Source organism: Toxotes jaculatrix, chromosome 22, assembly GCF_017976425.1.
Source record: "Toxotes jaculatrix isolate fToxJac2 chromosome 22, fToxJac2.pri, whole genome shotgun sequence".
NCBI lineage: Eukaryota > Metazoa > Chordata > Actinopteri > Toxotidae > Toxotes > Toxotes jaculatrix.
The window spans coordinates 9226260-9252629 of NC_054415.1; the positions used below are offsets into that span (position 1 = coordinate 9226260).

At 40.1% G+C, this 26370-nt stretch overlaps 2 protein-coding genes across 4 annotated transcripts in view; one reads left to right on the forward strand and one right to left on the reverse strand.

Moving 5' to 3' along the window:
• LOC121176069 (gamma-secretase activating protein) overlaps positions 1–2083 on the forward strand; it is a 28167-nt gene extending 26084 nt beyond the window's left edge. For 2 of the 3 annotated variants that reach the window (XM_041030030.1, XM_041030031.1), the window contains one exon: positions 50–2083. In XM_041030030.1, coding sequence (XP_040885964.1) covers positions 50–150 — 101 coding nt within the window. In that variant the 3' untranslated portion in view covers positions 151–2083. The remainder of the gene's footprint in view (positions 1–49) is intronic. The other variant, XM_041030033.1, reaches the window with a different exon arrangement.
• A 1860-nt stretch (positions 2084–3943) lies between these two features.
• Positions 3944–26370, reverse strand: part of ccdc146 (coiled-coil domain containing 146) — a 42677-nt gene continuing 20250 nt past the window's right edge. Inside the window, exons 6-23 of the mRNA XM_041030229.1 lie at positions 24902–24984; positions 24601–24694; positions 24402–24475; positions 23167–23394; positions 22918–23007; positions 22449–22545; positions 21027–21119; positions 20319–20486; positions 19730–19818; positions 18778–18942; positions 18502–18577; positions 17941–18089; positions 17455–17683; positions 8717–8827; positions 8439–8576; positions 7725–7850; positions 5988–6110; positions 3944–4509 (exon numbers count right to left, since the gene is read on the reverse strand). Of these exons, the coding sequence (XP_040886163.1) occupies positions 4309–4509; positions 5988–6110; positions 7725–7850; positions 8439–8576; positions 8717–8827; positions 17455–17683; positions 17941–18089; positions 18502–18577; positions 18778–18942; positions 19730–19818; positions 20319–20486; positions 21027–21119; positions 22449–22545; positions 22918–23007; positions 23167–23394; positions 24402–24475; positions 24601–24694; positions 24902–24984 (2334 nt within the window). The 3' untranslated portion in view covers positions 3944–4308. The remainder of the gene's footprint in view (positions 4510–5987; positions 6111–7724; positions 7851–8438; positions 8577–8716; positions 8828–17454; positions 17684–17940; positions 18090–18501; positions 18578–18777; positions 18943–19729; positions 19819–20318; positions 20487–21026; positions 21120–22448; positions 22546–22917; positions 23008–23166; positions 23395–24401; positions 24476–24600; positions 24695–24901; positions 24985–26370) is intronic.

Genomic DNA, 26370 nt, shown 5'->3' on the forward strand with positions numbered 1-26370 from the left:
TCCATAATAAGCTGTAGCTCTTTCTCTAACTCTTCCTCCTGTGTTCCAGCTCTGAACCCGTTTGAGGAGCAGGAGAACGTGGATGCCAGGTTTGTGGAGGAGACGGCTCTGAAACAGACACTAATACTGCTGGGCTTTGAGGAAAAATGAAGAATGTGGAGGAAGGCGGAGGGGCGGATGGGGGCGGCGGATGGATGGATGTGCGGAGAAACAGATGAGGGGGAAAATGCGTTTGAGAGCACAGTCATCATTGACTGGGCCTTGAGGATACGTAATGGATGGATGGATGATGGAGGGCCAGAAGTGAGAGATGAATGGAAAGATTGAAAGGCAGAGCGCTCATAAACAAGCTCTCGCTGGTTGATGACAAATTAGGGTGGGGCGGGGGGATAGATGGATGGAGAGGAACGGCCCAGAGAGGAAAGATGGAGCTGAGAACAGGAGGCAGCCCTGTCTTTTTTTATTTTTTTATTTTTTTATTTTTAGTAAATCCTGAGGTGTGGGAGGGACAGTATGAACAGGACCAAAAAATTATAACACAATAGGGAACACAGTTAGATCTTAGGTGAATTCAATTTCAGGAAACATACTTTTCAAATATTTATTGAAAATCAATAACTGCGGGCAGCTATTTATATGAACTCAATTTCTATAGCAGCACCAGTTCTCTCCAGCACCTCCTCAACTTCTCCACCTTCTCTCATACAATTTATGAACGGCGATGTCAAATTTTCCAAGCAGTATTTATAAATCAAACACGCTTGTTTATCCTCCTGTGCTTCCTCTAACGCTGCTGCACACCATCAACTAGATTACATACTGACAAAAGCTTTGCAGACAGAGTAGCCTGATGTGGTCCATCAGTGGCTGCTATGCATTAAATCTGATTTCAAGTTATACAGAATCTTTGCAATCTTAGAAAGTGGCTCAGGTATAACACAGGGAGGGTAAGTGGCCCTTTTTGTAAAATGTAAAATGTAGAAATTAACATGGACTCTTTGCAGGAAATACACCGATTATTACTTCATACCAAATCTAAATGAAGAGATTACGTGAAGAGTGGCAGATGAACTCGAAGGATTTCGAGCTAAGACGTGGATTCAACAAAAGCCACTAAAACCTGATTTCATTAAGATGTCTGAAATATTTAGGAAATTCATGATTTGTTGCAGGCTGTTGTATGGACAATAAGGGCCGGATATCATTTAAAATGTTTGAAGCTAGTGTTCCCTTACTTTGAGAAATATAAATATGTTTCTCAAAGTAACTGCATAACAGCTCTGGCTAACGAAGATAAATCTTCATAAGCAGTAAAACACACCCTTGCTTTCTTCAATACACTCCTTACAAGGTCTGATATGACCAGGGGCTTGTGGTGGCTAATGTTGGCAGTACTGACCCAGTCAGTTGTTATAGTATGTCCAGTTATGACTCTTCTCTATTTTGGCAAGTGTTACACTATATTTAAAATAAGCAAACAAGTTTATGAATCGAGCAGAGATTTGGTGCCCAGCTTTCACTATTTGACAGTTTGGTACTCTGTGCTACATTCACTGGCAAAAAAAGTACTGATACCCAGCTCTACTTAATAATTAATACACTATACATAATACATGAGGGGAAAACAGCAGACTTCAGTTACTTTACAGTAACTTTATTTATGTAGCGCACTGCAAAATCAATCAGAGCACGCTTTGCAAACCAGAAAATCAAACAAGATATTACAGGGTTAATAAGGCAAAAAGAACTAAAAGAAAAAAAAAGAAAAGACATCACTCGGTCTATACAGACGTGCTCAAACGTCTGGTTCAAATTACATGACCGAGTGCCCTCAATCGTGAGTGAGCTCTTACTGTAAGTGGAGAAATTCTCTGGTGGCAGCGCATGTGTGTGGTGTGTGTTAATCATCTGAGACCAAATACCAGAGATTATTTACATCTCGTGTTGTGCTTTGATTTGAGAAATTACGTAACATTCCTGTGAAAGAAAAAAGGGATTTCTGTGCCGCTCATGTTTCTTATGTTTACACAAAAAAGCTTTGTAAGATGAAATGTGAATAAAGAGATTTTTTTCATGCATAATACATAATACGTCTAGTGTAATGTTTTTTTTTTTTTTAACTCATCTTTTGTTCTTTTAAGCTTATGTTCTTTTGTATCCTAGGTTTTGAAAAGTTCTATTTAACTAAAATGTTGCTTACTTTATTAATTTTTGAAGGACATGGTGCACAGAGAAGCCTTGGCAACAGTTAGGCCTTGGCTCACTGTTTCCACTGAATTTCCTTTGAACCCTGAAAAAGTGCTAATTGCACTGAGGAGCCTTGAGATAAATTAGGAAACGATCTGAACTCGCAGTCCAATAGTTTGTAGCGCGAAAGGCTCTGCAGAGGAGGAAGTGAGCTCACGTGTTCTCGTGAATATTCGACTGCTTTGGACAGAGTCAGCAGAGTTCCAGTGAACTCAGGAAAAAAAATCTGAGCATCAGTCATCACACACGCTGAGTCACATTTAGCGAAGGCACACACCCATTATGCTTTTTTACATGCTTGTATTACAACACCCACCCACTTTTTTTTTTCTTTAAACCTTGAGCAACAGCAGCTCGGTACAGTTTGCTGCAAAACATTTGCTTTCAGGGGAATTCCACCTTTTAAATGTGAACAAATGCCTCATTCATTCCCCACTCGACTGCCTCCTCCACACTTTGTTATGCAGTCAGTGTTATGTAGCTGGCTAATAAGCACAAATGGGGGGGCTACGTTAATCTGACGGCTCTCACCATCAGCCTGCAATGGATCATCATGCACACATCACATAAACTGCCACCGTTTATCCATTAGTTTTGACACTGTTTAGTCATTGCAAGCTATTTTAACCTTTAATGCATTACTTTTAGATTATTATTTCAACTATTTTCCATTACATTTAGCTAACCATTTGATATGTTTATCCATCCTAACCATTTAATGTTTTAATTCTTTACTCAAAACTACTTGGTTCTGCCATTTAGTCATTACATTTAACTGTTTATCCATTAGCTATGTTTAGCAAACTGTTTCAACTGTTTATCCATTACCCTTTAGAGACTACTTCAGCCATTTATGTTACTTTTAACTAAAGTCAACAGTTTATTCATTACTTTTATTTAACCATTTCAGCTGCAGTGTTTATGTACTGTGGAGTCAGCCTATTGTAGCTGGTACCTCACTGGTTATTGTGATAATAATTCTAGTACATAATCGCTTACACCACTTGATAATTCTATCGGGACACATGTGCCTACAAGCTGCAAAACACTGTCACTGACACAGAAACTTTTACCCCAAGCTGAGATCAGCAGAGGGAACGACTTGCAGTAAATCTGCAGAAGCTTCAGAGGCTGGTGACTTTGTTTTCAGTCTCTGGTAACCAGCCCTGAACTCTCCACCCCATTTAGAGCGCCACTTTTTTTTCCCCCTCGACTCCCCCCTGCTGCCTTTTCCGACTGTCTCTCATTCCTCTTCATTTAAATTCCCCTCTCTCTTTGTTATTCTCTGTGCTCTTTCACCGCCTGATCTTCCCCTCCATATTTATATTTATCATTTCAGATATTAAGCAGGCACTCTTAGCCCAGCTTAGAGCTTAAGCCCATTGCAATTTATTCATCAGCTGCGAGATTACAAGTGCGAGGGATGAAACGGCAACAAGACTGAAGAACATGTAGAATTATGTGAAGTGAATTTTTTATATTAAGAGAAATGATGTGTTGCTGAGAAGAGAAATAAATAAATAAATAAAACTTTTTTTTAATTGAGGACATGATGTAAAAAGAAACACAAATTTCATTCTTCCCTTCCACTCTCCTACGATACTAAGTGTTACTGCAAGCTGAGTGTAAACAAGCTCTTGCCAATAAATGTTAAAAAAAAAAAAAAAAAAAAAAAAAAAAAAAAAAAAAACAGGAAACAAAATTACAACCAGATGCAGTCCACAAAAGTACACACAAACGACAAAACAGCAGTGGTATGCTGGACAGTTAGAACAAAAACATACACGGAAGCAGGAGAAGTGGAGGAGGAAGGAGCGTGAGAGCAGAGAGATCAATAAAAGTGTGATAGGAATGAGCCAAATCACTGAAAAATGCACAAGAAACTGACATTATTTCATTCTCATTTGTTTGGGTTTCTGCTGAGTCCTCAAGCAAAGATTAAATGTCTCTGAAAGACCCTGATGTGAAATGAGAGGATGCTGATTTTAAAAAAATCAATCCAAACCAACACCCACAACTTCATGAATATACAGCACCCTTAATGCGCACATATGTTGCTTCCTATATCTCTAAGGGTTTGAGTGTGGGCTTGCGGATGTATCTCATGTTGGCTCCTGACTGGGAGGGTTTGAAAGGGGCCTGGGCTCCGTAGGGTTTGGGCAGAGGGAGCAGGTTGTTCTGGGGGATGTACGTGTTGGGGCGGTTTTCAGCTGTGGTGTACTCTCCATTAGGCAACTGGTTCCACTCATCTTCTTCAGCCAGCTGCACACACACACACACACACACACACCAGAGGCAGTTTTAATATTTGATGTAAGCCTGCATGACCTTGAACTAAATAGTTTAAATTAAATTGTCCTGAATTTTAATCATGAAAATGGAATAATTAATTCTGCATTTTTTAAAATATCTCAAGACAAATGCAAGGGCACCGATGAAGAGTGGAGCTCAGTGAGTTCAAGGCTGATTAAAGTTTGAGCTATGTTTTTTTTTTTTTTTTTCCATATTAACTTCCATAAATGAAAATAAACATGAGAGAGACTGGTGATTATAGAGATGCTCTGCAGGGTTTTGGCTTTTGGAGTAAAATAATACCGATAGGATAATTAATTAAATTCAGTTTTCTTACATTAGTGGTCTGTTTGGACTAATTATTTGAAACACGTTAACCACACCAACCTAACAATTTTTACACATGCTGTAGAAAAATTAATTGCTGTTATACGTTAAGTGTGGTTAGAAAATTGTTTTCCTGCTTTAATAAAATGAAAATGTGGTTGTTAGAAAACTGACAGTGGCTGAGCCCAATGTGGCTGATGGATCAGTTTGTAACCACTGTGGACTCCTGCTGAGGCGGAAAAAAAGAAAAAAGAAATTCCAACGTGCGCACATCCTCATGACGCTACAGTCCTCTCTTTGACTTTCACCCCACAACAGCATGTAAATGAACTGTGCCTAAATCTCACAGAGACTTCAAAGAGATGGCGATTTTCTCATGCATATGAACAGTTTATCCGCTGGCATGTGATCTAAGGAGTGCACACAAAAACAAGGAGGCTCTGAGTGCTTAAAAAAAAACAAAAAAAAAACAGCAGGAACTGCCACTGTCATTAAATACACAGGAAAACACATATTCCTTTCATCAGACTCAAAAAACACATTTATATTTTATGACAAAACTTAAAATGTATGATTCATAGTAAGAGGGGAGAAAAGCTTAAATCCTTCCATCGGACGCACATTCGTGTTTCAGTTTCTGCCCGTGTCTTCCTATTTCAGGGTTTGGCACTGTGAACTGTGCATGCAGGGTGTTATGGTGAGTTTTTTGGGCCCGGGGGCTAAAAGCAGAAATAAATCAGCATCATGAGAAGATACAGATCAATTTAACAACTGTCAGGCTGCGGACAGCTGGACTGGTTTCTTGTGTAGACAGCCTCTACTTCTGTTTGTCAGCCCGTCTGCCCTTCTCGTCCAGTGTTTGTGCACGTGGTGAAAACGACTCCCGTTCCTGTCTAATCTCTGTGAGTGAGTGGACAGTTTCTCGCTTTTCTCTGCCTGTGCATTTTCAGGTACACAGCAGCCCCTTTTGTCCCCCAGAATCGTGATCGATTCCTGCCCTGGTTCGCGTTCACCACGCCATTCCTTTTTTCTTTGTCACTCTATATTCTTTTCTCGCCCCTCAGTGCTTTAATCACTTCCCGAACCAGTGATCTTTGTATGTGTCTGTGTGTTTCTTTTACCCGTTCTCTCTCCTCTTTGTCCCTCTGCCTCCTCTTCTTGTCCCGGAGCATCCTCCTCCACTCCTCCTCTATCTCAGGGCAGGGTGGTAGGCCCTGCTCCAGCCGCTGCTGGCACCTGTCCATCTGGAGACACAGGGGAAGTGCAAGAAACATTCACTTTGTATTCCTATCACTTCGTCCACTCTGCACTCTCCAGGCTTGATTCAATTCTAACGGCGCCCGAAAACAGATGGTCGCATTAGTGTCAGAATTTGGGCATAGCTATGTCTCTGCATTTTCTACTTGTGGTTGTGTCTGTGGCGCGCTGCAGGCATACATCAGCTGCAGGGGCTCTTCAGGTTATTAACACACATTTCTCGAAACATTTACAAGGCACGTGGGAAATCCTCTCATTTTTATTAGTTTAATTTTTTATCGAGACAGGAAGCAGTTAGAATCTTAAAATTTGTTTCTCAGACGGTTCAGCCGATGGCTTTCTGCCTTCCTTAAAGCCCTTAAAATCCATTGTGGACGATTATTCTAAAAATCGGAATTCTACGAAATAATTAGTGATAATGTGAGTGGTTGGTAGTGCTAGTTAATGGCAGATGTCAATTAAAGAAGTAAAATGACTTGTTAAGCATCTCCTCTTAGCATTTGGATGAAAATGTAGCTTAAATAGGTCCATAGTTAGTAGGAGACCAAACCAAAGCTAGACGTGGTGTGAAAACAGCACTTACATGACTGAGGTGGCACCTGTTTGCTAATACGTTAGCCATGACAAGTTTATAAGGTGATAATATGTCAGTGTTGTGTTTACAGCTTGTTTCCACTGTCCCCTCGTGGCAGTTAGACCAGTTTTACCGTTTACAGATGCAAGACGGGAAACAGAAGGTTACAGCGAACATTACAGGCTTGAAAGCTGAACATAGTACAATAGCATGGCTATGGAGAGATGGCTTTAGCTTAGCAGAATAAAATACACACAGTTACTAGCTGTATGTAAACAAAATGTTACACACTTAGCTACAAGACTGTGTGTTACAAAACCAACAGTTACAGAGAGGAACTTACTGCAATCAGTGTTTTTCTTTCGAAGACAGGTAAGGGCAGAAAGCCAGGTGAGTTTATATTTTAGGACATGCGGCTCAAATGTCAACAGTAAACAGTAGAGCTCTTTCTGGTCGCTATGGTTACAGAGGTTACTAACAGCCTAACTGCTAACTGCCATAGATGTTTCTGGTCCAGCATAACTTGGCAACCTCTTTTCACTTTTTTCAGCGGCTGAAATATGAATAAATGATGAGGGGAGATGAAGCCCAGTGGTGGCTGTGAATACTTAGCACCAACACTAAACATAAATCCTGATGGTTTCATTTACTGTGTTTTCATTTAGTTTTTCTTGTATAGTTTCTTGTTGTCTTATATTACCACTGCTTTGTTTTTATGAACCCGCCAGTTTATGTTACTCTCATTCATGAAAATTATTATTGAATATTATTTGGTGTATCTGTGTTTAACTCTTGATTTATTTTACTGTGCAAATAAGCAAAATAAACGAGTTCGAGGTGAAAGAGGGGACACAGAGAGAAAATATTTTTGAGACACGTCTCTTCGATCACGGTCAGTGGAGAGTGGCAGGAATAAATTGGAAAGACAGTGGGAGACTGAGGGGATTCTGCTACTAAGATGACACTTTAGACTCCAGAGTCACATTGCTGTGGGTGTGTGGTTTGTGTGACCGTGACCACGTCTGACCTGGAGCTCTTTCTCTTTGATCTCTTGTTGTTGAGACAAAGCAGCAGCTTGCTTCATGGAAAGTTCAGCAGAAATGGCCATCAGTCGACGGTTGGTGTTGATTATATGAGTTCGGAGATTGTTCAGCTGGAGGTAGACAACACACACACAAACACACACACACTGATTAGATGAATCTCACATTGATTCTACATTCATTTGTATATTCTCCCAACCACTAACACTGTAGGTTGACCTTTGAACTTAATTGTTTTGTTTGAACTTCAAATCAAATTCATCTTTGTTCATGCTATTGTGACAAGCTTCCGCAGGCCGTTACTTGTAATGAGCCTTGTTGCACAGGCTTTTGTTAAGGTTATTTATAGTTTGTGAAAGAAAGAGAGAGAGAGGAATACAGAGCCAGAGCAAGCGTGAGTTCGAGGAAGTCGTAATGCTCGGTGAACTCCTAAATGCTCACTCTGCATGCTCCTCACATGGGCCGCACATGCTCCTCAAACAACGTGTGAGTGTGTTCGCGAGAGAGACACAAAGAGAGGTAAAACACTCGACTGTAAACAAACAGATGAAGGATATAATGAATGTATCTGTATGTGCATTAATCTGAGTGTGTATTCTGTTGTGTGGGAGCTTGTGTTTGTGTCTGTATTATCTGGTTTGTGTGTATAAGAGCTAAGCTTTATCTCTGTCTGTGTGCAAGTGGATCTTGTTGTCTACCTTCTTTCCCAGAGAGAGCCTGTCCTGTTGGCAGTTCTCAGCCTGCTGGCTGAGCGGCTGTGAAAGCCGGGTCACCTGGTCCACGAGCAGCTCTTTTTCCAGCAACTGTCTCTCAACTTCGGCGAGTTTCATCTCGAGCTACATGTGCACACACAGAGACACAATGATTCTGGTCTTGCAACACATACAGTTTTTAAAATCCTCATAAGAAACTGTTTGAGTTTTGTGATCAAAAAATAAAGTAAAAAAAAAAATAACATTGCAGTGTTGTTGGGTACCTGCTCGATCTTCTTGACCAGTTCTACAGTTGACGGGTCTTTGCCCTTTAGCTCTTTGTAATCAAGCGTTCGATTCAGACATTCAACTGTCTTGTCTCTGGCTTCTGAAAGCTTAGAGATGGAGTGAATTAGAAACAGATACAAGACTAGACGATAAATAAACCCACTTACACAAACAGAGATATGTAATATATGCATATTGTTCATACAGGCCAAACAGTACTCATCAAGTTGCTGCCATTGCTGTCTAGTAATGAAAATTATACAGACATCATTTCACACAAATGAATAAATAAACAACATGAAAGTATAAAAGCAAGGAATCTAGAATTAGTCTGCGACTGTCTGCGTTTCAAGTGCCTTGTCCTCCAGGCATTTAAGATACTTATTTCACTGGGGATTTAAAGAAACCTCCACTTAAGACATTTCTCAGCTAAATGTAGCGCACATATAGGAGCTACTCCCCGCTAGGTAACAAGTCACTGGGAATGTGTGATAAGAGAAACCAAAATTTAAAACGCCACAGGATCTCTCTGAGGTGCAGTTTTTTAAAAAAATCCCTTAAGACAGCAGCAAGGAGGGGAGGTGAGCATACACAAGAAAGCACAAAGAAGACGAGTTAAAAGACAGAGGAGAGACAAAAGACAGGCAGGACAAGAGAAGACATTAAAATTAAGTGAGAGGATGCAGGCATTTTGGATTCACGCCTTTAGCTGGCACTGATATCCTGAAATGCTGTGGCTGCAATTAGTGAGTGAGAGGTTTAGAGTGTTGCTCAAGCAAAAAAAAAAAAAAAAATGTAGGACTAACATGATTTATTGATCAACAGTTTAGATGAACAACAGAAAATGAACATCTAAAACATTAAAGATTGCCTGTGGAACGACCTCTAACAGAGCAATGCACCAGTCTTTTAATGAGAGGGTCCTCGTTTCGTTCGTCTGATCGAGTGCACAAAGACGCTCATATACATACATGTGCACACGGGCAATGCAATAAACAACCCTTCCAATGGTTTCACACTTTTCCACTAATCTACATGTGGTGGTGACGCTTCAACAAATGCAGCAATGTGCCAGAGAAGGCAGAGAAGAAGAAAACTGCAAGCTAGTAAACATGGCTGGGAACAATACAGGTTTCAAAATACTTTGGAAATGTTTTTTGAGGAAAATACATTCAACACATTTGTTAGACCTCAAGAATACACACAGTGTGGTATGGTGAGTAACACTGAATGTAAACAGACGTGTCTGATTGTTCACAGGGCGCCTTTCAACTAATCTATCAAGCAAAAAAATGCCAAACTTTACAGTGGTTCCAGCTTCAACTGTTTTGCATCTTCTGATTTTCTGTGTTTTATATCATTGTCAACTGAGACGAACAGTCAGTACAAACGTATGTTGTTTGTCCAGGTTTTGTTCAAACACAAAGAATTCCAGTTAAAATTCTAGTGGAGAGCCCAAATATGTCAGACTCAATTTTGGGGAAATGTGTATAAATTGAGATACAAGACATGTATTTCCATCTTTCAGAAGGGTGCAGCCCAAATGCATTGTAAACGGCTCATACATCTTCAATGAAGAGTTGACGGATACAGAATATAATACTACATAAATATGTAATACTGTGCACAGTGTGGAATGAGGTACTAAAGGTACTTAGAGGGGAAATTAAAAGAAACTTGAGAGGTTACCTGAATAAATTCGGGTTTTGCTTTGTTCGAAGCGAGAAGTTTAAAAAAAAGAAAGACTCTTGAAGTCTTCAAATAGCACCAAACACCAAGGTAAACTTCCTGATATTTTAAAGACTAAATGATTAATTAGCCAAACATAATTTAATTAAAAGAGTACAAATATGGGGTCAGAGCTACACCTGGAATCAGTCTATTTCATAAAAAAAAGAGGTTTTCCTAATATTCAGTATTTAATGTAGATTATGGAGAAAAGGGTAAATAAGAAGTTGGGTGCAGGGACTGTAGATGGAAATGAGCAATTAAAGTAGCTCCTGTATCTCAACAGGGACGTTAATGCAAATGCCCAATGGCCCCATTACAGCAGAATAAAGGTAGTCTGTATAAAAATATATGAAGCTGAGATGATCAAGGAGCCATGACAGGGATCATAAAAGGGACGTAAGCAGAAAATAGAAAAGGAAAAAACACAGATCAGATGACAAAAGAGAGGAAAAACATGAGAAAATATGAATAGATGCCTGGGGAGATCGGCGGAAGAGGTGATTGGATAGACAGCAGAAAGAGAGAAAAACAGGGTGTGGAGAGAGAGATGTTGTACACAGACAACCTGACCTGACATGACCTGGCTTATGAAACAGCAGCTTCCCTCCATTCGACCATATAGTGTGCGCATGTACAGGCACCTGCGTATGTTTACGAGCCTGTATCTAGTGTGTGTGTGTGAGTGTGTGTGTGTCAGACTTGAAAGACAGCGTGGAACAAAGTGATGATTCCCATTTTCTCTCCCTTCATGGAAGAGATTAATGAAGCCTCCCTTCAAACAGACAGCGAGTCTGATTAAAACCGACTAAGATGTTCAGCCTGCTAAAAAGATGCTTCTCCCTCAACGTCATGTGACTCCAGTTTAAACTTAATGGTATGGCTGTCACGTGATTAACCGAGGCGTTTGTTAGGCTAAAGTTACAGATGCTCAAGATGCAACGAAAAAGTTGAGAGGCAGAAACACTGACAGTGAGCAGCTGAGACAGAGATGAGAGCAGAGCAGAGGCAGATGAAAGACTGACAGACAGGGGAAGATAAAGTGAAGAAGAGCAAAGGAAAGACAGCAGGAAGCGCAGAGTGAGAAAAGGAGCGAGGGATCGGATGTGAAAGCAGACAAGAAAGACAGAATTAGAAAGACAAGAGATGCTGAAGAAACAGGAATTGGGGCTGACCGACAGGGAGCAGGGTTATCTGCAGTTTGCACAGACAATGTGACTTTGACAACAAAACCTGGTTCATGGTGCGAGGTGCTGAATGCACAGTAAGGTAATTTCAGAACCTAAATTGAGCAACAAAGCAGGCAAAATGTTCCCATTTCATGCAAATGAAGGTCACCAAACTATAAAACATGACAGTGACTCCTCAAATTAAACGTGAACAGAATTTTGAATTCTCTGCACCTTCTATGCAAGGGAATATAAACTAAAATGATACCACAGCTGTTGTTCATATTTTTTCCATTTTTCAAAAGCGGATTAAACATCTTTTGGACATATCTGTGGAAAGCTTCAAGCTCCTGGGTGGACATTTCTCATGGCAGTGACCGGAGCATGTCATAGCCCTGAATAACCAACATAGCTCTGGTAATGTACCACTAACAGCATTCAATATTTGGAGGGACCCACAGTGTTGTTAAATATTTATTTCTATTCTGAAAGTTAAACTGAAAGTTAAACTAAGCTGGGCTAACCAGGGTCTACACAAACAATAATGTGGGGGGGTTTCTACTGTTTGGTAATGACAACTTTGACCAAAACAAACACTTGTTAGAGTTAAACTGAGACAGTTCAGGAATCTCACAGATATATTATGTAATGTCAGTGAAAAATGGTTGTTCACTGCATCGAAGATGTTTTAATACACTTCAGAGCTATAAATGAAGATGAACTTTTTCAGACGTCAGAATCTGCACTCAGCTAAGTGTGTGCCCAGTCCTAACTTTTGATTCTGATTGATGTGTGTTCCACCCTCGTGCGTAAACACCCTAAGTCATTTAAACACTACATGATGGATGGGGATACAGCGCATCTGTCACTCTCCCTCTCTCCTCTCCGCTCTTTAATCAGTCTTTTCTTCCTCTGTGTTGCCCTCACACTTAACATTTTTATACCCGTCCTCCTCCCTCTGTTCATATGCGCTGTTTGTCTTTCTCTTTGTATTCATCTGTCTCTGTGTCAGTGTCCCTGTTCTGCCTGCCTGCTTCTGTTTTCTTCATCTGACAGTCACAAAGAATAGCTGCTTTCTTGGCTCATGAAATGCTCTAAACCATTGTACATATGACAGCATCCACGCAGAATGCAATTTGCATGTAATTTACATAATTTCAGCTCAGTTCGCAGTTAACATGAAGGCTTTAAAAGCCACATAATAGATGGCACACTGTATTTAACAGAGTAATAATAAAGATAAATAATGACCTTATTTATACACTTCCAAAAAAATGGGTTAGAAAGGGACTCACAATTAAAAGACATAAAAGACAAAGGGACAGATCAGCAAAGCAGAAAGGTCAGGAGAATAACTGCAGTAAAATCCTAATCATAATAAGGTTATGTAAGGTTAATTAGGAGAGCATGTGAGCAAAGGAGGTGAGATGAAGCTTTCCTAAGTCCCAAATGAGGACTCCATTATAATTAGATATGAAAATATACATTTTTAACTTGAATTCTACATAATAATATTAGAAGCACACGATATTAGTTTAACTGAATTACAGTGGTAAAGTCAAAGTGAAGTCATAACCTTGGTCTGGAGAGTAGGAGTGGATTTTGAAGGTGCAAAGATGGAATAACAGTCGTTCACAACCTCACAAACACTTCACGTCACACAACCATTCACACAAATAAAAAGACAACTTAATAAAGGTAGACACTGCAAACACAACGTCAGATAAGGCAACTGGGATAAGAAGTGATTCAAGTTTAAGAGGTATAAAAGATGTTATGGTAAGTACTACGTGTTTGATTTTAGGAGAGATGTGAAAGATGATGCTGACTCTGCTGACCTGAACTCCTCAGACAAATCACTCCACTGCCTTGAAGCCTCAGACAACAAAAGCCCTCGCGCTTCAGTCTCTGAACTGAGATACAGGAATAGTTATAAGGCAAGGCTCCTGCCCACAGAGGCAACATCAAGGCTCACAAGACAGGAAAAGAAAGACAGCCAGGCGCCAGGGCATGCAAAACCTGAAAAGTAATCAGTAATTGTGTATTTGAAGTTATGGCCCACGTCAGTCTAATTTAAATACGTTCTGAAATGCTATAATATTTAAGAATACTGCTTTTGGAAAAACAGACCCACACTCTACTTGACAATATCAAGAGATGCATCGAAATATGGAAACTAGTCATAGATGATGTGGACCTCTCTATGGGCTGGACTTCCTTCTGCCTAACAATCCTGAAACTGAAACAGGCCACTGACTGGACAGATATGTAATTTAGGTGGTAATACTTACAACCCCAATTAAAGGACAGAAAACTCCAGTTTTTGTTTCTATGTGCCTGTATTTCTCACTTCACAGCACACACTTCCACATTTTCACACACCCGCTGTTTATCAAGACACGATACATGATGGGTTTTCCCCCATGGTAATAAGCTCCACACATGTTGGACAAAGATTTAAGAGACGGACATACGAGCAACGTGACTCACCACCGTAGGGATGGAGCAGGATGTCATCAGCCCCACCCTGTTATAAATCTCACTCCATGATTGACTGTGTGTATGTTCTATAAATATATTTCTGTTTGTATCTGTGATATTGCGCGTGACTATATCAGAAGTCTAGCTAGTCATCAGAGGACTGTTCAACAATTTTCAGATGCTGCTGCAAGGGTATCATCACAACTTCACTGATTTCTGTGTGTGCACAGATGCCTGTGTACCTGTGTGTGTGTGTGTTTGAGATGTCACTGTGCCGGCAACTCATAAACGAGTTGTAAATTCAGAATCCAACAACCACCTCTGTTTATTTCGCAGCAATTAAAATTCCTCAGTGCAAATGAAAGCCTCAGAGTATATTGAACTTCAATAGTCTCACAGATGGCCCGATCTATCTTTGTCAAAATTTCCCATCAATGAGAGGGAGGGGGGGGGTCTGTCTGCAATGAACAGATAAGCTGGTCACAGATGAATACAAATACACAATATATATGATAAATCAACAGCAAGGCTGTTGCATGGAGATTGAATTCACATAGAGAATGAATTTGCAGTGAGAATGAATTGAGCTGGCAAACCTCCTGCAATAGGAGAGACCCCCGTGATTCACTTTTTGTACCCAGGGGAGTTAGGCAGCTGCATAAAAGGAAAACAGCGATTTAGAAAATGATTTGCTATTTACACACAGAGGGGAGGGAGAGATATGGAATGACTGGATGGATGAAATGACAGATGCACCGATACACTCATCAGGGATTTAAGTGTTAATTGTTAGAAACTTCCAGTAGTTGCATGTGGATCCAAACAAGACAAAGAGTCTATAGTCACACCTGCAGCTGTGAAGCCATACTCAGGCACAGAAGTGCTTTGAGCTAAATGCAAACATGCTCACAGTGACAATGCTAACCTGCTGATATTTAGCAGGTTTAATGTTTGCCAATGTTCTCCATCTGAGTTTAGTGTGTTAGCATCTTAACATTTGCTAATTAGACGTAAACACGTACAAGTACAGCTGAGGTTGATGGGAATGTTATTAGTTTTAGACATGTAAAGTTAAAGAAACAGAATTCATACTGAGGGGAACATGAATCTCTGGACCAAAGCTCACGGTAATTCACACCATAGCTGTTGAGACAGTCCAGTCTGGAGCAAAGTTGACCAACAAAAAAAAGTAGAAGGAAGAACAGGAATCTACTGTATGTACTGCCAAATGAAAGGTCAGTCAGAGGGGGAAAGAAGCAGAGGGAGAAAGACTGGTAAAAAAATACGGTGAGAAGGAAGGATAGGTAGATAAAGTTACACAGTGTGAAACAAAAACCTCAAGGATGCCTCACGGGAACAATGAAAGGAGGGATGCTCAGACAAAGGCGAGGAGGAAAGGAGGAAAGAAACTAATGATGAGCAAAACAATAGGAAATAAGAGTGACAGAAAAAGATTGCACCAAAAGGGCCCATTGTACCAAAATGATAAACAGCAGAAGGAGCAAACAGATGGAGAAAAGGGAAAGGGGCGTTTTTCAAAAGAACACCACACGGTGAAGTCTGTTCCAACACTGCGTTCATCCAAAAGAGCACAAGACTCAGATGAGAGAAGTCTGGTCCAGCAGTCAAAACCAGTCACTCTGATCCAGAGCAGCAACACACCCAATCCCACGATACAGCCACTGGCAGGGAAACTCAGTGTGTGTGTGCGTGTGTGTGTGTGTGTTTGTAAGCCTCTCTAAAATCTCTCTTCTTCTACGTGTCTGTCATTCTCTATGCATTGCAGAGTTGCTTGAAAATGTTTGTGTTTTGGTGTTATTTATTCATGTGTGTCTCAGTCTGTTTCTGTGAAACTTGTGCAGTGTGTGCTTGTTTGTGGTTTGTCCCTCTTGGTTTTATCTTCTTTCTGCATGTCTGTGTGTGTAGAGCTTAGGGAGCAAAAATACGGTTTCTGTCTCTGTTCAGACTTCTGAGGATGTTCGACTACAGAAAGTTCACCTCAACAACAACACGAAGGGAGGGTATCGGCTCTGAAAACGAGAGTATGAACTGACTGCTTTTGATGAGTGATCAAAGTCAGCTTACAGACTTACAGTAATGGTATATGAACCAAAAAGAAAAAAAAAACTATAAGCAAAGTGAAAAATGAATAGTGAGTCTCATCATTAGATTAAAAAGAATGCCCTCCTACATGGTATATTTACCGAAGCATTCAACAGTCATTATAAGATGAAGCTTTGAAAGTATTTACAAACAAAGACCTGCTTATTAGTGGTGCTCTAAGTGAATCTGAGCATCGTCTTCTAAAGCTTGCACTTAACTTTTCTTTTTAAAGGAGTTCCCCTAACTTGAAGAAGACGAACAATAGTCTGGACACATTCAATTCACAGGCATTCGCCATCATCTGTTTCCTAAGATCCTATGAGGATTCTCCACTGACATCATATAAATCACATTAAATGTCTGAAATAATTGTTTGACACACACCTCACTGGACAATGGCCTGAGGCACTATTGGATAAAATCTCTGGCTTGCAGACACTGACATGCATACAAACACAGACGCAGAATTTATCAGAAGTTTCCAAGGAAAATTTTGCAGACACACACAATCTGTCTTTTCAATGCAAACTGTATCATCTGATCACACCAGGAAGCTCTAATTGGCGGGTCTAACTGCTTGCAGACAGGATTTTGACGCCAAGGGGCTAAAGCACATGCTGATGTAGTCATGCTGAGACTGGACATTGGGGAAATGTGGACGGCGGTATATTATTGGCCCAATCTGTGCAAATTAGTGTCTACATTAGAAAAGCCACTCTAGGGAAACTGTAGTGGCGCTACAGAAAACAACAGCAACACAAGCGCCTGTCTGCAATGCTCATTCAAGACAATAATATACCTGGTGCAGTCACTAACCCTAACCCTTGTAAAAAATAAAAAGCACAAAGCTGTTTAGGATTATAGTGCACCTTTGCTGTAACTTCTGGGAACTAGGCAGCAGGATCTATTAATGGCAGATGCTAGTTCATCAAAAACTTTTTAAAAAAGAAAGTAAGTGTTCATTTCTTGTTCCAAAGAAGTGAAAGAAGATACTGAGAAAAGAGAAGTGAGTGTTAGGGCACTGTCACCAGGAAACTGTTTACACAACAGTAAAGTTTTTAATGAACAATTTCTACTAAACATGTCTATTACTCATCCTCATAAGTAGACATAAATCTTTCCACCCACAGTTTTTCCACTAATTAGTCTGGTTTGCAATTCTTAAAGTTTGGTGGGATTTTGTCTGTTGATGTTTTGTCAGCGTAGAGCTACGCGAGGATGTGCAGGAGTGTGTAGGTTAATGATTTTCCTACCTCTATCTGCAACATGGTGATCTCTCCCTCAAGCTTCCTCTCGAGGGGCACCTCCTTCTTTATCAGGTCTATCTGTCTCTTCTCCTCACAAATGGCTAACTGCAAGTCTCTCATCTCCTTCTCCATTGTTTCCAGCGCCATGTTGCCCTTAGTGATGGCCGCCTCTTGGATGTTCACCTTCTCATAGTAGTTGAACAACACCTCCTCATGCTCCAGGAGCTGAATGCCACTGTAGGTGACACACACACACACACACACACACACACACACACACACACACACACACACACACACACACACACACACACACACACACACACACACACACACACACACACACACACACCACACCCACCCCACACCCACCCCACACCCACCCACACACCCACCCACACACCCACACACACCATGAGGCACAAATATCATAGTTTAGAGCCTCTTCTTGAATTCAAGCAAAATAGTGTAAATGTCAGATTTGTAACCTACAGAAAATTGCGGCGCTGTATGGCAGTCTCGTGATTCTTGTTCATTTCCAGAAGCGTCTGCTCCTGCAGGTTGATCATTTGTGAGAGTTTCATCAACTCCAGTTTGTTGTCCTCGCTCTGCTGACTGATCTGACGGTGCTTCCATGCAACCTGGAAGGTGTTAGGTAAAATAAACAACCAAAAAGAAAAACTGTTCTGATGCATGTTTACACTTGTAAATACAATGAACTGCTTCTACTTGATAGTGCTAGACAATGGCTTATACAGTAGACACCAAAATGTGACACCAATCTGAAATGTGTGTGTGTGTCTTGTGTGTCTTATGAAACACACAATTATAAACAAAGAGGAAGCTGGGTGCTTAACTCTACAGCTGTCTAAAACAAGGTTTAAGGGCCCTGCTAGAACCTCCGAGTTCAACAGCTCATCAGCAGTTCTGACTCCATATCTCTGTTCAACTCTGAATCATATTACTCTTTGTAACATATTTAATCTCTTTTTTTTGAACTATTGAATTTGTGATACTGGCTTATGGCGTGCTTTGACTGATGTCGTCTCTGACCTTGGAGATGTCATTGCGCAACTTGTCCCTCATTTTGGAGCTATTAGAGAGCTTCATACGAGCCTTTGTGAGTGATCTGAAATGGAGACACATAATACAGAATAAAAGAGATACAGATATAGTTTCAGTGGTAATTACCAACAAATGCACTGGTTTACAAAGGCAGACTTTTACTGTGTTTCTTTATGGATGTGTAGGCCTTCTTTTCTGCATTAGTACAGTAGCAGTTTGCATAGACAACCCTAAACCCTCCCTTTCCAAAACATATACACACACCTGTCCTTGTTGACGACAATGGTGCGTTGGATCTCTGTCTCGTTTTCCAGGAGCTTAACCTGCTCCGTCAGCTCTGTGATGGTCTGTGAGGCAATCTGCTTCAGCTTGATGTACTTATTCTTCTCTTCCATAATCATGTCACACAGTTTAGAATACTGTAATATTCTGAGGAGGAAAATCACTGATGAGCAATGAAGTGCTTGATCTGTATTACAAAGTCTGGCTATCATTAAGAAAACATTTACAAAACATTGGCTTTATTAACTTTGTTTAGCATGTTGCTAGGTACTATGGGATACACAATATTTAATTATCATCCAGCCTGTCTGTTTTGGGGGGGCGGCAGGGTGACTCTGTGTCAAGTGCAGCCGCATCCGACTGTGGTCTGTGGTCATGACCTAACTGAGTGTGCTGTATGAGTCTGCTGTTGCTGTGGTGGGTGGTGCCAGATGCATTAGTCTAAGTCTGAACACTGAAGTATGACCAATTAGTAAGTTATGGTTTCCTACCCAGACAACATGTACAGATGTCTGAATTAATTGTGATCCCAGCTGTTTCACAGATCACAGGAGCCAAAAAACAAACAGGGAATCAATTATCAGTTGAGGAGCTGCTTACATCAATACACTGTGTATAGGATTTTGATTTGCTGCCCACACGGATGGCTCAGACTGTGAATATAATGTACAGGTACTAGTTGACCATTCCTGTCACTGTATATACAATTACATTATACAAAAAGAAAGAAAAATAAGAGTAGGCGTAAGACACAAAGACACAAAGAGAGAATGACAGTGACAGAGAAGGATGTTATTATACTTCCCCTAATGCCACCTATTAACAGCTCAGCAGCTTCTCTGTAAAATCAAAATCCTCTTCTCACCACACACACCTTTGCATGTAATGAAAGGTGGCTGGCGAAGAAAACAGAAGAGAAAAACAACAGTGACACCTGCGCTGTAGCATAGTATTCAGCTTCTTGTGGTCCATGAGGATCAGGTCTTTTTCTCGCAGCTCATCCTGGATGAGCTGGTTCAGTTGCTGTGGACAAGAGTTACACAGGTAAAACTTCTGAGTGGGTGTGTTTACGTGTTTGTGTGTGTGTGTGTATACTCAAACATCAATCTTCAATTGTATTTGTGAGAGTACAGTTTTCTGAATTTACTGATGTACTCTGGAGCTGATCATTGTTGACTTGGGTTTTCATGGCTTACTAATCAGGTAGGAAGCTCTGTGAATCTGTAATTGCATGTAATTATGTATTAGAATGTTTTTATGGGGAAAAAGTAGCTACTTTATTAGAAAGGAAGAAACTCCTGGAGAGTAATTTCAGCCTAACTGAAGAGAAGGGGGACATTTTTTGGCAGAACTACTTTTTTTTTCAGTTTATGTGACAAATATGCTTTTGTCTGCATATGTCATCAAATGCACTAATTAGGACATCAAAACTTGATTCAAATAGAGCTTTCTTTGTGTGCAACTTCACCCCTGTTTGCATGTACCTCACAGTATGTGTACTTTGAGTGTGTTTTGTGTTGCACCTCAGCCCTAAGCAGTTCACGGTGCTTCTGGCCCCTCTCCTCGGCTTTGATCTGTGTCAGACATCTGAGGTTGTGGAGTTCTTCTCTGAGGTGGTTTGACTCCCTCAGCAGCTCCTGAATCATCCCATATTGCTGCTTCTTCTGGCTCTCCTCCTCAGCCATCAATAGCTGGTTGGGAAAAAAAATGTAAGGCTGTTCTCATTTTGAAAATCTCATGACTCTATTTGGATGAAATTGAGAAGTTACTGACAGCAGAATGAGACAGTAAAGGGGACTAAAAGTCTCTGAATACAAGGACGATGGATAGACTTTAGACTTACTCAAACTTTTTCTGTGCAAAGTGCAGGATTTTCCCCAGAGGGGTTGTTAAAGTTCTGTATAACTATGTGACATGCCGCAGGATGAGAAAATTATGCAACAGGAAATCGCGTTTTGTCTTCAGGATAAAGACACTAAAAAAATGACAAATATCAAAAGAACTTAAAACATAAAACTTCAGGAACAAGTGACAAGAACTGAGTAAGGTTATATGAACATATATTAAAACTAGACACATATTAAAACTAAGATATAGTTGATTCAACGCTTTGCTTTCACAGTTTCAAAAAAGAATTACAGGATTCTCAAAGATAGACTTGTTAGAGGGATACTGCATTACATTTTGCAGTTGCTAATTATATTGTGTCCACCCACACACATTGTTCCCACCTGTTTTTCAAAGCTGACTTTAAGAGCATCCACCTCTTTCTGAAGCTCTGTCCTCTGCTGAATACTGGCCTCTCGTTTGGGAACAGCATCTAACTGGAAATTCAAGTCAGAAAATAAAGTTTTGATTAAAAGTCTATTCGGATTTTCGGTGTGCAAGGAGATCTGACATCTACTGTAGTCCCCCCTCAGTTTTACATAGGGACTGTAAAATACATTATCAGTTGTTTTCCTGATTGTACTCCTTTAGAATTTACATAGCAAGGATGGAAAGACCATGAGGATCCAGTATAAACATTACCAGTCTTCATATCAAATTCAGTCAGTGCATATTCAATCCCACATTAAACATTGACTGCAAAATAATTAACACTATATATCGGAGTTTCCCTGAGGCCTTGGATCTGATAGTCTTTGGATCCGGTGACACTGAAAGTGTTCAGTGAAACTTATAAAAAATGAATGCCTTCAGGCGTTGGGATTGCCCCTCTCTGCAGGGTTGCGAGGCCTCATGTTCAGTAGTATGTGCTATGCTGCTCCATATTCAAAAACTGTGAGTCTCTGGAAGAAGAATAGAACTACATCAGTAGGTTTAAGGGTCTTAAAAAGACAATGCAATACAATTATATTTCAGATACATACTTGAAACATTTACTACTAATCATTATTAGCCCATGTGCTGTGTAAAGTTTGGAGCACAATACTGTGTAAATATTAAACCCATCAATCACATCCTGTTTGATTTGAATGTGACAGATTTATGTGGTGAAGCCCCAGGACTGTGGAGTCCTTGTCTAATCAGTCTTGACGGTCAAATTTATGTTTATGTTTCTATTTTTTTTTATGTGATTACTGATTGGCAGATTAGTGAATGAATGAATCCTATTATCCAAGCGCTTCGTTTTAAATTTTTTCCTATGTGTGAATTCCCCGATGTGTCATAATGATTTCCTTTCATATTGTTATGTGCTTGTGAGATGTGCTGATGCATTTCCCATGACACGCTCTCTTTAAAAACTGTGAACATCAGTAAAATTACAGGAAGCTCACGAATTACAAAATGCTTCTGGTGTGATGCAGTTTAACGACTTAATGTGCTTGTTACTGGCACTGCGTCACTCACGCACAAAATTTTTGTACTTCTGTGTTAAAGCCTGGATAACTTGCCAAACCCATTGACCACACCAGTAAAACCATAGTAGGAGTACATGTTTGACGTGAGGTTTACTGGTCAAATCTGAATGTTTTTGAGCAGCAATTAGGTGTTACATGTACACAAAGTAGTTTTATACTATTTAAACGTATTTCCAGGAACTGCATCCTCCAGATGCAAAAAACTAAGACCACTCATTAACACTACTAGCTGGTTCAAATTTAGGCAGATGTTTCTTCTGTGGAAAGTGAAAATAACAATCCAAAGGTCACCTGTGCCTGTAACTCATCAAAGGCAGACTGCATGTGTTCTAGCTGCTCATTGGCCATGGTCAACGCATACTCCATCCTCTTGAGGGCTTGTATCTGCCTGAGGAAAAACACAGGCACCTTTTAAATATTTATCAGCGTGATAAGGCTATACCTCCTACACTTTCCAAATGTGGCTCTTCATATACTATTTAGTACGTCAATTCTTATCAAATATGAAGTCTTTTAAATGCTTAAACTATAACAAACATGCACTCACAAAGAAAAAGCAAAGAGTACGGCAGCAAACTGAACAGGCTAACAGCTGTTGGCGATCAAAACCTCAAGCATAATGTCTCTCAAAACAATGAATATTTACTGTATATTTTAGGGGTACAGGTGTAAGTGCAAAAGCCCCTACACACACTGTGTTATGGACATGTGGAGACTCATTTGCATGTGTGATAGAGCTCAGTTTAACATCATTCTGTACCTATTTTTCTCCCTGAGCTGCACAGATTGGCTCTCGTACAGGTGCTTTCTGTCGCACATGGTGTTCTGCAGCTTCATTTCCAGGATACCTCTGGTGATGAAAAACACACTGACGTGCGAAAACACAGAGCAAGAGCCTCTCTCCCAACTCAAAGCAAATATTGTATTTCCATTTTAACATATTATGTAATTAAAGCACTTTTTTTCCTTTCAAAAGTATGATGTGTTAACTATATTAAGAGATCTGTACCCGTTTCCAATGAATTCAGCCTCCTCCTCCCTGCTGACCTCCTGTTCTTTCAGCAGCTGCCTGCACTCTGTTTGACTGGCCTCTACTTGGGCCTGGAGAGCCTCCAGCTGCTGCATCACCTCCCTCTTCTTCATCCTGAGGGAGCGGTTATGCTCGTCCACCTCCTTCACTTGCTGCCTCATTTCTGAAATCTCTGTGTTTAGTGCTTCTGTCTTCTTCATTGCAGCGCTAATGTGTTTGAATGGGAAACAAAGAAACATCTTAAACATACAAAGAACACACACTGAAAGAAATATAACACCATGTTTACTGCTACCATAAAAGTATTCTCTCATTACTCCACACTTGCCCTGTAAGAGTGCATATCATATGAAATAACAGCATGTGCATCCATCTTTTACACCGCCCCCCCCAGTACCACTCAGCTTTGTGAATTTCAGATTACAAGTCATAGCTCACGACTCATAGAGAGCATTACTTGCAAGCCAAATATTAATTTGAAATAAACATAAAGAGAGACTGCACTGAGGCTGCAAGTGGAACTATTCGCTGATGATTAAGGGGCTTCTGACTGCAGCTGCACTTAAATATGAAATTAATGATGCCTGCTGATGCATGTGGTTGTCATTTTTATCAAATGGGAGGGATTTCCACCATCAAATTCTTGAAAATAATTTGACTGTCGCAGTAAACAGTACCTTATTTTTCACTTCAGTATTTGGACTAAAATTTGTCTTTCAGATGCAAAGTCTACTGTTCATCAAAAGGAGTGTGGCTGGAAATATACGTTGGAAAAAAAAAAAAGGAGAAGGTGGAAAATTATATATTTTGCATAGAAAATATAATAAAAAAGTAATGTTTAGCTTGAAATTCTGCACAGATTCTGTGTTTGTTTTCCTGTTCCACATCCGGTCCAAGGTTTACAATGAGAATAAATCATTAGGAGCACACACTCTTAAAACTACAGGATAATAACTCAAAATTAATCCAGTTAAATCCATTTCTTTCATGTATACGAGATCAAGAGGAAGGGAAGAAGGCAATGGTTTAATCCAAATGACAGAGGGATTGTACAATCACAGGGAGTGACTTTAATTTTTAAAAGGTGTTTCTACTATTCTATTTTCTTCTTAGTGTTCTCTCAGCAAATTTGCTCATTTTTATTCCTGGTGTTTGAAGCATTAACTTTCCTGCTCTTCCCCGATAAAGAATATTACAGGGTGAAAGGTACTTACTCCCTCTTAGAGCGTTTCCTTTCAATCTTCTCTAAAACCTGGTCAGGTACACTGATGAGCCGGGCCTTCTCAGCCTTACAACACACACAGACACATGCGCGCACAAGTGTAAGAAAGCAGATGAGTTGTTATTTTATTGATGGTGTGCTGTAAGCTATGCTTCTCGCACACATGCTAACACACACACACACACACAGACCTCTTTGAGCTCTATGATCTCCCACTGCTCCTCAAGCTCTTTCTGTTCTTTCAGTATCTGAGTTTCATGGGTTTCCACATCTTCCATCAGACTTCTATACAGGGAGTGTGAGCAAGATACAAAGAAAACATCATTTATCTTCTAGAAAACTGTGATTAACTGCTTTTAAAAGATTCAGCAGTAGTGCTTCTACAGCTGAAACAAAAGCAAAAAGAAATGAAAAGATATAAAGAAACACGATGACTTGGAAACCTTCACACCAACTGGATAAATAGAGGTTAACAGCTGAGTAATGTAATACCTGACTTCCAGGTGTCTCTGGGTCACCTCTTTCCTCAGATCCTCATATTTGTCCTGCAAGGCTTTTGTTCTGCTCTCCAGCTCCTGGAGGACCCAGCAACAGTATGAACATTAGATCACTCAGGCAGCACAGCCAAAAGACCATTGTGTTTTTTTCCCCTTCATTTCATAGTGTCTAATCCTAACTCCCAGAGTCAGTTCCAACAGCCTTTGTTTTGCAGTTTGCTTTTTTAAAAGTTCTTTAACCGCCTGTGTTGTTTAAGCCCTAGTGAAGTTCATGAAAAATATAAAAATTCACAGCAGGTTCTCTCACAAATGAAACTACTTCAAACTTGACTCAGATTCAGATTTAGATGTTATCATAACATTATGAAGCCAAAGTCAAGCTTCATTTTCAGAGGTAGAACGACTTTGCGGTGCTGTAAGTAGTTTTAGTTTTCGTAATTTTCAGCGCAACAAAGATATGTTTGATATTTGGGGTTGTTGCAGTTAACTTTGCAAATATGGCCATTAAAGTGATCAACTGCAACTAAACCAGCTGTTATCAATTCAACTCGATAAATGCCATGCACTTTAAAGCTAGTTTGTGGTTTTTATCTGCTATATACATACAACAAAACAATTGGAAATGTATGTGAGTCCTCAGTGATGAAACACAGTTTATTAATCATGTTTGACAAGTATGTGTGTGTTTGTGTGTGTGTGACAGAGAGAGAAGAATGCAAATGCCTCATGGGAGCCTTTGAGTGTTTCATTAGAGTTAATATCACACTTAATGCTGCTGGTCCAATATGGCACACATTGTTTCAATAACAATGGGAGAGGGACTCACAAAAGGCCCTTTCACAGATACACTCAGTCAGAATACACTAAGGCTCTGATGATGTCTATTCATGTGGATTTTTTGATATATATTTTTTTTAAACCCCTTGTTTAGTCTGTTAAATGTCACTTGTTTGGGACATTAAATATTACCCATGAGCCTCTGTGACTCTTGGACATGGTGCTTTTTGAATGATATGAAAATTATCCCAGCCAGAGGCATGAAAGCTGAGTTCTAGCACATTTGTAAAGAATGTTTTGTTTTCGCAATCAGTAATTAAACAGTAACTGGCATCTGCAACAGAATGTTGATGAAGTTTAATGACTGGAGAACTGTGAATGCCGTTCTCCTTGACGCTGCCCTAAGGGTCTTATGTTTATATTCTTGCCCTTGTGATCAGATTGTCTTCAACACAATTGCTGATTGTTTGTGCTGATGATTTCACAGCTACGGTAGATTTTCATGCTCATGTCCAAGTGTAGGAAATGCTCGAAGTGCACTACATCGTGGTAGACGTCTGACAGACTGAATAATAAGTGTAATACAGTATTAATATGCCCTACAGCACGATATAGAGTACTGCAGTGTAGAACTCACACAGCATCAAGCAGATACGGGGATTCTACTAAAATTTGTGAGTGAATAAA